Genomic DNA, 10,894 nt, shown 5'->3' on the forward strand with positions numbered 1-10,894 from the left:
CCATGAAGAACAAATGAGACTACAATAAGATTTACTGAAATTGGGTTGGATCAAATTAAAATAAACTAAAAGAGTGTACGAGTGTATTTTTATGAGGAAAAAATAAAAGACTTCTTCAGCCTCACTGCTGAAGAGCAAGGTGGGGGAAGGCATGACCACAAGAATATTTCCTGGCTCTGTTAGTGGGAGCATAGGTGCAAGATGAAGTACAAAGGAAAACTGAGTATTAAAATTTTAGCAGCTTGACCTTCAGACAACATTTAAGATATTTCTTTTTTCAAAGAATTGCATAAATTCTTACAAACACTTTAAATTATAAAAAGCATAGAGGCAGGCAGTGGTGGTGGCTCATGCCTTTAATCTCAGCACTTAGGAGGCAGAGGCATGTGGATTTCAGAGTTCAAGGCCAGCCTGGTCTACAGAGTGATTTCCAGGACAGCCAGGGCTACACAAAGAAACCCTGTCTCGAAAAGCAAGCAAACAAACAAAAAAGCATGCATATTATATGTCTATGATGTTATATCAAAGAAATAGATACATAAAAAAGAAAAAGAACAAAATAACAAATAAGTTATCATTCCAATGATTCTACATGAAAAACAATACATAGAAACAAGCAGTCCTTTATTGGGAAAGAATAAGAGCAAATATGGGAGCAAAGGGGACACATGCAAGTAACTGATAGATCAGAGATTTTTGCAAATGCATTATCTGGAGTTAGAAATTTGAGATGGCATATAAGTGTGAGACAGCCAGTAGAAAACCATGACACACACTATCACAACTCTGCCTCCCCATTGTCTACATGTCACTGTAGCTGCTATCTAGGGCTCATTGAAGTTGCTCCTATGCATTTCTCAGCAGTGGTTTTGTCCCTATGCATTTCTCTGCAGACCCACTGCCATCTGCTTCCATCGCTTTTTACTCGCATGCGTCTACTGAGAATACAAGATGACTCCTTCAGCCGTAGGAGATCTTTCATTATACTGGGGAGAAAGTCCTGGTCTATAAGTTTCTACACAGTTTGATTTCCCACCATCAACTTCTACCACACCCTAGATTTCCCAGAGGGCCAGGTCTACTTTTGTTTCATAGTCTCTGCATGATAAAATTCTCACAAATATTTAAATGTTATTTGTTACATTGTATTCATGGTTTGGCTTAGATTTATCTGAATATCTATCTAAAGGAGCAGTCCAAGTTCTTCTGGTCTTTGATTCTTCCTTTGCTTTCAATGAAGTGTATTGTCTTCTATCCTCATAATATAATTTCCCCAAAAAATGTGTTTACCCTGCCTACAAAGTCAGTGCCATTTACTATTGATAATCATAAGGTATCCAAGATATCCATATATGGCTAGCTCATGTGTGTTTTGCATAAATAAATACATTGTATCTCATCATTTTAATATAGAATAATGAATTTAAAAAAAGAGCCTTGTGATTTTGTTGAATTGACTTACTGATAGCTCAGAGGCTAACCACTTCGAAGACACATATTTAGTAAGGTCGACCAACCAATGAATAGGATATCTTCACTGAGAAAAGACTAGTTTTCCAGGTTTTAAAGATGGCAACATAAGGAAAATGTTTTAAGTAGAGCTTTAAATAGGACAGGATATAGATCTTCAACGTTAGGAAACAGATTAAGATGGGGTCTGTGCTCACCCCATTAAAAATAAAAATCCTAGTGTGGAAATTAAAATGTGGGAGGACATTGATATTTTTAGAAATAATTATTTCTCTTAGTCACAGACTAGATTTGTCTTTACTTTTTAATGAACGTTATTGAATTTCTATTTCTGAACTCTATTGGTGTGTGATATGATCCTTCTCTGTGGGAGGCCTGGTGTAGCTAATGTGTAGGTTAGAAGATGAATAGAATATTGCTGCTATCCACAGAAGTCTTTTCTCCATCTAAGAGATCACATTAGGACATTAACAAGTAGAGTAAAAATGGAGAATAAACCAGTCCTTTGGAGAAAATTACAAAGAAGGTGCTCTCAGTCTCACAGGGGTAAAATAGTGTCTGGCACAGCAGGAAGTGCAAAGAAGTCATTTTTTATTTCAAACAGTAATCTTGATTTCATGGATAACATCATCTATAAAAATGAAGCTGAGAAAATTGAGGGAGATTGGTTGTATTGCTGCTATTTCAGACTGATGTAAAAATAACAGACAGCTTTTGTTCAGAAAGAGTGATTCCAAATATTGAAAACAGGAAGCTAGCAAGTATCAAATCATTGTTTCTTTCATCTTATTAATAGTTTCCTGTATTGTCTATTATAATTGGACTTGTAATTGTTTCCTTTATTTTGAATAATCTCCAGCTCTAACAAAATTGTAAAAAGTTTTGAAGCAATTCAAGTTAGTATTTAGTTGATTATAACTTGTTTTAAATTAAATACACATGATTGTGCTAAAAGACAAAGTGTTTACCTAGCGTACAGAGCAAGTATCATTCACTGTTGGCACTCATAAGATATCCAAGGTTTCAATATATGGGTAGTTCTTGTGTTTTTTGCATAATACATTGTATCTCCTCATTTGACTCCAAAATAATGAATTAAAGAGCCTTGTGATTTTGTGGAATTGACTTGCTCATAGCAAGTGTATATAATAGTGCATATAATAGTACATCATAAAGGGCTCACAAACATAAAAAGAAGTTTATAAGAAATTTTGCATTTGATCACTCAAAATCAATTCACAACAAATCACTCTTTGCTTGAGCCAATATCAAACCAAACATCTCATTCCTAAATGTATCCTAATATGAATGCATGCATCTCCAGTGCTCTTGGATATTTTTAAATTAGTAAAAGAATCAAAACAGGTTTACCTTTGTGGGTTTTTTGTCTTTGTTTTGTTTTCTGCCTTAAATACTGGAACTCAAGCTTCCTCTTTCAAGACATTCTGCTGGAGAGCATTTCTGTCCAAATTATTTCAAAAAACAGCTAAGGAGAACTAGCATGGTGTAGATTTCTGGTTTTTTTTTCTCATTAGTTACCTTAAAAATAGAAAAGAATATCTTCCCCAGCCTCAGATCATAAAATCACACAAATTCTAAAACTTGTGCCACAAAAAATCCATGTCATTTTTTTTTCTAAAGATTTAAAAATATTGATGGGGCTTCTATTAATTGTGAAAATAGTTCTTCCCCAAAACCTTAGGTCATTGCAGACTAACAATCTCACACAAAAGCAAGTGGGTGAAGACCTAAATTTAAATAGACATGCGTTTGTCAGCAGTGTTGAAAGACTATATTCCCATGTAGCAGAGGAAAACAGCAATTTCTCCTACCAATGGGAAGCCACGAACCATTCTCTGCTTGAGTCAAAATTGAACTAAACACCTCATTCCTAAATGTATCATTCCAATCCAAATGCACATCATTTGGCAAAGTTAGCAATGTTGTTAACCAGATAGTTCCCAAATAACAAACCAAAGCCTATGGGGATGAAATGAGTGTCACAAACAGGAAGTTGAGAGAGAAAATCCTATACACATAAAACAATATTGTATTATTCAATCTGTATGAAGTTTAAACATAGGCATATCTCATGAATGGTCTGTACATGTCAGAGTTGTACTTATAGAGGAACTAGATGTGAAATAACTAAACAATTGATGATAAGGACTTCTGCTAGCTTTGGAATACTGTGCTTCATGATCTGGTTGCATATAAATATGATTTGTAAAAATATAATAATGCATGTGGGTATCATTTTTATTTTTATTTGAATATATGTAATCTGTATATAAAGCTGAACACATTATACCCTGGGAGGGGAATTACATGAATGATTGCAATTTCTATATTGATCATTCCCATCGATTTACCAAGCATCAAAACAATAATTTATCTTGTACACATACACTTTTTCATGGGATTGACTGCGATGTAAATGATGCTTTTAATACTTATTTGGGTAACTTGAAATAGAAAATAGAAGAAATACTGCTTCCTTTTGCCTTAATAAGTCCATCACAGCAGGAATAGATTTGAGTACATAATACTGTACCTTGGCTTTTGGGTGTCTGTTTAAAAAAAATTGATTCCAACCATAAAGGAGTGTCAGGCTGCTCTCCCCAGAACTATTTCTGAGAAGATGGGTTTTATACTTTGAGAAGAGCCTTCTGAAGAGCAGGGGCTGAAAGTGGACTTTTCATGAAACACAGCCCATGATTTCAGAGTAATTTCCACTGCTAAATTACTAAGCCTTCATAATTACAGCTATAATTATACTGCAAAAAATTACCTTTAATAAAGATAATAGGCACTTTGAGGTGAATTAGATCAGGAAAATTGAACACACACTATGTATTATCAATTTTCTTCATATACTTTTATTCATGAAAATTCTCAATGTCCTTCCTAGAAGGTTACCTTTTTACTTGGTGAATAAACATAAAAATTCATAATTGCTGGGATAAAGAAAACTAAAGTCCAAACTGAAAGACAAGTTCAATGTTAAATTAGTGACATTCTGAATAATATATGTCTGCCCATACAAGCTCATCTGCATTATATTTCACTGAGGTATAATATGATTATCTGTTAACTTGAATATAATTAAAGTGAGAAGAGTAAAATAAGCGTAGGCATGCTTCCTGGAATTCAGAGTTTTTAGATACTAAGTGTGAAGAACTGAAAGAGAATCCATACATCCTGGATAACCAAGCAGAATAAAAATAAGTTAGGGAAGGTTATCAAGTTCTATAACTAATGTACACTAGAAAATTCATTCAAGTAAATATGGTAGACATTAAATTTCAAATAATAGTATATCCATTCACTCATTTTTGCACTCACAACTCAATAACTATTCACTATGTGTCAGGTAATGTTCTGCAGATAAAACAAACATCACTAGCTTGGTAAGCCTTACTGACCAGAAAGAAGCCTTGGAGCCACCTTTGGGTACTGATGTTTGTTATCTACAGAGAAGTTTATGGTTCATATGGTACTCATTTTCTGATTCCCAACCATGAGGAGTTTGCTTCACCACAAATTCTCCATCACTATGTTCCTCCACACATCACAGGCCCAAATAAATAGGTCCATGCAATGATGAATGGTAGCCCCCAAATAAACCTTTTGTCTTAAGAAATGAGGTATTACAGGGGCTAGCTGGAGAGATGGTTCAGTTGTTAAGAGCACTGGCTGCGCTTCCAGAGAACTCAAGTTCAATTCCAAGTACCCACATGGCAACTCACAATGGTATGTAATTCCACTTCCAGAGGATTCTATGCCCTCTTATGGCCTCTAAGAGCACATGTGCACACATACATGCAGATGAAACACATAAACATGGAAAAATAACAAATTAGTTATCACAGGTAATTTTTTTCATTCATTTATTTATTCACTTTATATCCTGTTCGCAACCCCCCTCTGACCCTGCCTTACACAACCCTTCTCCCATGTTCCCTCCCCTTCTCCTCTGAGATCAATCCACCCTGGCACATGAAATCACTGCAGGAGTTTAGAGCTGAGAGGTAAACATCAAACACTAGTGCTTCTCCATGTTTTTCCTGCAGAGTACATCCCTACACCCAACTCTGACTCTTGTATTACAATTGAATTTACATATTTTACTTATTGAATTTACATAAATTCTCAGCACTTGGCAGTAGTCTGGTTATAAGGCATCCTTTGTTCCAAGCAGGATTTGACAACAACAACAAAAAAAAAATAAGCATTTACTGAATGAAAGGTAGACTTTAAGCAGGACTCTAATCCCTGGTCAGATGTCTTACCAAAAGGTTTAAAATAATCAGATCTGCGGAGAACAGAGCAGTTTGGAGAGGCTCTGGCTCCTCCTTTAAAACTATCATCTCTTCCCTATCACTCAGGTGAGTGAGCCTAAAATTTGCAGTTTGTTAATTAAATAAGAAACATTAAGAAATTTAAATCAAGTTTTACCTATCCAGAAATGCCGAATGAAAATGAAGCACAGTAGATTAAATAAGTCCTAATACAAAAAAGCGTTCTTTGTATTTGTTCTCAAGGCAATGCTCATTAAATGTTTCTCTGTCTTCCTCACTTAATAAAATAAAGAGCGTAGGGAGTGGGAGCAGGTAATCAACGCAACAGAATAAGGCCCCTCTCTTTCTGTAGAACAGTTCTTCCTTTAATACTTTGGAGAAGAAAGCCTAGAGAATCAGAGGCTGTCAGCAGCTGAGAGAAATGGTCCTTTTAAGTACTTTTATGTCAGTCTAAACTGAAACTAGTGAACTAGCACAGTAGTCAAAAGAATCCGAGTCAAGCTTTGATACGTGAAAATAAGATGAGTTAGCAGAAAATAATTGTGAGCTAGTCACCTGCATGTGATGATTTTAGACAAACAATTATGTAATTTAAAGAGAAAAAAAAAACAGAAAAAGACTCCACTCTTATTATTTAAGATTTCCCTACAGATCTTTCTTTGACTCTAATGTTTGTATATCTATCGAATTCAATATACTAATAGAGATAATAGCTTTACAGTGCATGAATAAGCACACCATATTCTGTACAATGTAACATCAATTAAAATGTACAATTATCTTAAGGTTTCAAATTCTTCAAGTGAGATTGTGGCCGTATGCCCAAATCACAGGAATACTCTTTCGATCACAGATAAAACCTCTTCTAAAATGTGTCAATGTGGACCTATAATAAAGGATGTGGTGCTTCGTACAGATTCTATTTCCTCTTATATTAACACTGTGACTATTATATATTATTAACAATTTGGTAATAGAGTAACTTCCCTGCTTGATTCCAGTGTCAACCCTTTGTGTATTTCATTTCACAAATATAGATTTTTCTATTTACAGAACAACAACACACCAAACAATACAGTATAGCATTCCATTTGGGTTTTATCTTCTGCCATGTCTTGGTTTACTCAGCATGTAAAGTCTTTTTGACTGGACTAAAATTCCTTTGTTTATGTTTTAGAGCAGTGGGTCTCAACGTGTGGGTTATGATCCCTTTGGTGATGAAGGACTTTTCCACAAGGGTTAAATATCAGATACCATGCATATCAGATATTTACACTATGATTCGTAACAATAGCAAAATTACAGTGATGATGTAGCAACAAAAGTAATTTTATAGCTGTGGGTCATCACAGCATAAGGAATTAAAGGGTTGCAGCATTAAGAAGGCTGAGAACCAACAGGTTAGAGTAATGAGGTAGAGTCCCAACTGATGGTATAAAATAAAGAGGATGAAATAGTTTCTTCCCACTCTCAGATATTCTATTCATGTGACCTAAGTGTGGCCAATTAGACTATTTGGCCAACGCAACACGAGTTGGGGAAATTTTGCCAAAGAAGGTAATTAGCAATGTTTAAATGCGTATATTTTCATCTCAACCCAGGCACGACTGCTACGGGCAACTTGCAAGTAGAGGTCAGGATATTCCTAAACATGTTCCAATGTAGAAGATGACTTCCCCTGACCCCATTAAATTTTTTTCTGATGCAAAATGTCAATAGCAACATAAGAAATAGTATCCTACAATTTTATTTCCCCTTAAAATCATATACAGTGAAAATCCTACAAAGCTGGAATAATTTCCAATCATCCAAAATACTCAAACATCTTTATAATTGCTTCTAGAACTTTATGCATGTTTTAATGATGGCAGAAAGAATATTGTCATTCATTTATGAACAACATGATTCACCTAAGACCACATATAAAAAGAGTGAGTGTGACCGAGGAATGAAGGCAGAGCTTTAAAGGCACAAATGTTGAGGGAATGGATGATAGTTTGTTCACAGTGATGACTCAGTATATAAAGTGCTCATAGTACAAGGCTGAAAATCTGAGTTAGGGTCCCAGCAACCACTTAAAAGCTGGGTATGTGGACACATGTCATGTCTGTGACCTAGCACTGGGGAGAAGGAGAAGAGGCAGAGTCCAGGAGCTAAGCAACCAGAAAATCTAGCCAAAGAAGTGACCTTTGGGATCAACAGGAGAGTAATAAAGGAAGACACCCAAGTCAACCTCAGGCCTCCAAACTGCATGTGTAGATACATCATGTGCATATATACCCATACACCACAGACAAAAAGGCAGAGAAAGGCAAGAAGGAAGAAGAAATACAGTATTAATGGTTAAGAATATTGGGAAATGAATATTAGATTATAAATAGGAAATGAGATTGTATCTTGTCCACCATAGGAATCTGGATTTTACTCTCTGATTAAAATGTATAATAAAAATACATTTTAATTAAAAAATATTTACATCACTTTTCCCCTTTCGAGTTTTCTGTCAAGCCTCTCCAATCAATCAACAGAAGAGCCAACCCCCAGGATCAGATTTTTTGCCAGCTACACAGCCCAGCCGATAAAAGATTAATATCGAGAATACACAAAGAACTCAAAAACAAAGAGGCAGGAAAAAAATGACCCAGTTAAAAAATGGGCTAATGAACTCAATAGAGAGTTTTCAAAGAAAGAAATAAAAATGGCCAGGAAATAAATTTAAAAGTGTTCAACATCCTTAGTAATCATATGAATGAAAATTAAAACTACCTTGAAATTTTGAAGAAAGTGAAAAAGAAAAAATATATGATAATATAACATGAGCAGTGCTAGGTGAGAAGAGGAGACCATCAATCATATAAAAATAAGGAGTAGCCTCTTTTAATAACAGTGGTAGCAATGAGTATGGAGAGCAATGGGTATGGAAAGCAATGGGTATGGAGAGCAAAAATTTAAAATTATTCTGAGCATTTGGCTACTTCTCCCAGTAATACCAAGGAATTAAGAGAAAAATATCTAATATGTTCACATGGATATCAGTGATAACTTCAAAGATTATTAAAAGTGCTAAGACATATTTGAAATGGCTATGTTGTGACAACTTATGTTATCTACATTACTTCTATATAATAACCTATATAGAGAGAAAGTTTATGGCATTACCTGCTCCAAGACTTCCTTATAGGAGATAGTTGCTTTGGTGTCTGTAACGGGACTGTCATAGATGATAGCAATCTTATCCCCTTGGCCATTTTCAATGTGCCGATCAATAGCATTGTAACAAATGTTGAGCATCCCTTCCACAAACCTGAAATGCATAGGAAAGAAAAATGAAAGATTATCTTCACAATATAGTCTTTGTTTAACTACTTTGCTCCATTTCTCGCTGCCAGAGATTTCCTTAGGACAATGTTTGCTACAGCACTTTGTGTCAGGAAATGAGGGTGGTAAAACACATATTTAAAAATAACACCCAGAGAACATCTTTACTTCAATGAATATGGATTTATATTAACGTTTAACAGAAAAAAATACACTTTGCACTTTCAACTGACAGCTTTGTGGATACTATTGCTTAGGATGAGAGTGGAGTCTACAGCACCTGAGTAATACGCTTTATAGAGGTAAAATGAATCCTGTGTAAGTGTGGTACAGAAGCGTTAAAGATTATGAACAGGAAAATAGCAGACATATGATGGAAGTCCTGCTAGCTATTACAAACCGACAAACCCTAGCAAAAGCAGTTCTTTGAATATATCATTATAGTTAGTTTCAACTGTCAACACATACTTAGAACCCTCGTTGACAGATTGTTTGTCTTCTGTACATGTCTGTGGGGCCACTTTTTAAAAGTGTTAATTAACAGTAGTATATCAAACCCAGTGCAGACTGCACCCTCTTGGTTAGATGGACCTGAACTATGGTTTGAATATGCTTGGCCCATGGGAAGTGACACTATTTAGGAGGCGTGACCTTGCTAAAGGGAATGTGACTCTGTGGCGCTGGGCTTTGACTTCTCTATGCTCAAGCTCTGCCCAGTGTGGAAAGAGAGACCCTCCTCCTGGTTGCCTACAGAAGATTGACTCCTATTAATGGCTGCCTTCGGATCAAGATATAGAACTCTAGGCTCTCCCAGCACCATGTCCGCCTGCAGGCTGCCATGCTTCTCACCGTGATAGCAATGGACAAAACCTCTGAAACTGTAATCTAGCCCCAATTAAATGTTTTCCTTTATAAAACTTGCCTTGGTTGTGGTGTCTCTTCACAGCCATGAAACCCTAACTAAGACAGCAAGCAAGGGAAAACAAGTTAATAAATAGAATTTTTCCATGTCTCTGCTGCAGCTCTTGCCTAGAAGTTCCTACCTTGGGTCTCTTCATGCTGGACTCTAACCTGCCCCAAATAAACTACTTTCACAGGGCAGACTGGCCAGTGGGTCAGATAGGTGCTCTTCAGATTTTCACTAATCTTTGCCACCTCAAAACCCAGTCCACTCAACTCCATCTCTGTAGCAGACTATAAACTGTGGCCTCGTTGCTCTCTCTACTCTCAATCCCAGGGGATTAAGCAGATCCTAGTCTCATATCCTGATTGCTTCCCTCCTGGGGACTCCTTCAGTCACCATTTTCTAGCCCATCTCCATCCCTAAGTGGGAGCTTCCAATAGCCAAAAACAGTCTAACCAATTATCCCCCCTCCCCATGTCCCCACCTACCAGGACCTCAGAAACTTTCTCTAACAGGCGAACACAATACCTATGAACCACAGAGAGCAGCAGTAACCCAGGAATGGGATACCAACTTAATAAAAACAAGTCCAGATGGCGCCAACTAGTTTTCAACAAATAAAAAATGCAGATTCTGGGAGGCAGCATAAAAACATAACAGCTAAGACAAAATGTTTCCACTAAAGCCCAAAAATCCTACCATGATTCGCCCTGAGAAACACAATGTGGATGAAGCACCAGACCACTTCCTAAGAGCCCTTTTGAATACTACAGGGACCCTTAAAGAGGAAAGGAGCAAACCCCTTAAAGAAATCTATGAAAAAACAGAAAAACACCACAATGAAATAAAGAAAACAGTTTAAGATTTTCAAGTGGAAATAGAGTCAATGAAAAAAAATAAA

The 10,894-nt window shown here is 36.2% G+C and overlaps 1 protein-coding gene across 3 annotated transcripts in view; it reads right to left on the reverse strand.

The window, feature by feature from the left end:
- Acss3 (acyl-CoA synthetase short chain family member 3) overlaps nt 1–10,894 on the reverse strand; it is a 353,004-nt gene that overhangs the window by 155,716 nt on the left and 186,394 nt on the right. For all 3 annotated transcript variants that reach the window (XM_031348853.1, XM_031348852.1, XM_031348851.1), the window contains one exon: nt 8,931–9,075. In XM_031348853.1, the coding sequence (XP_031204713.1) occupies nt 8,931–9,075 (145 nt within the window). The remainder of the gene's footprint in view (nt 1–8,930; nt 9,076–10,894) is intronic.

Source organism: Mastomys coucha, unplaced genomic scaffold, assembly GCF_008632895.1.
Source record: "Mastomys coucha isolate ucsf_1 unplaced genomic scaffold, UCSF_Mcou_1 pScaffold4, whole genome shotgun sequence".
Taxonomy (NCBI): Eukaryota; Metazoa; Chordata; class Mammalia; order Rodentia; family Muridae; genus Mastomys; species Mastomys coucha.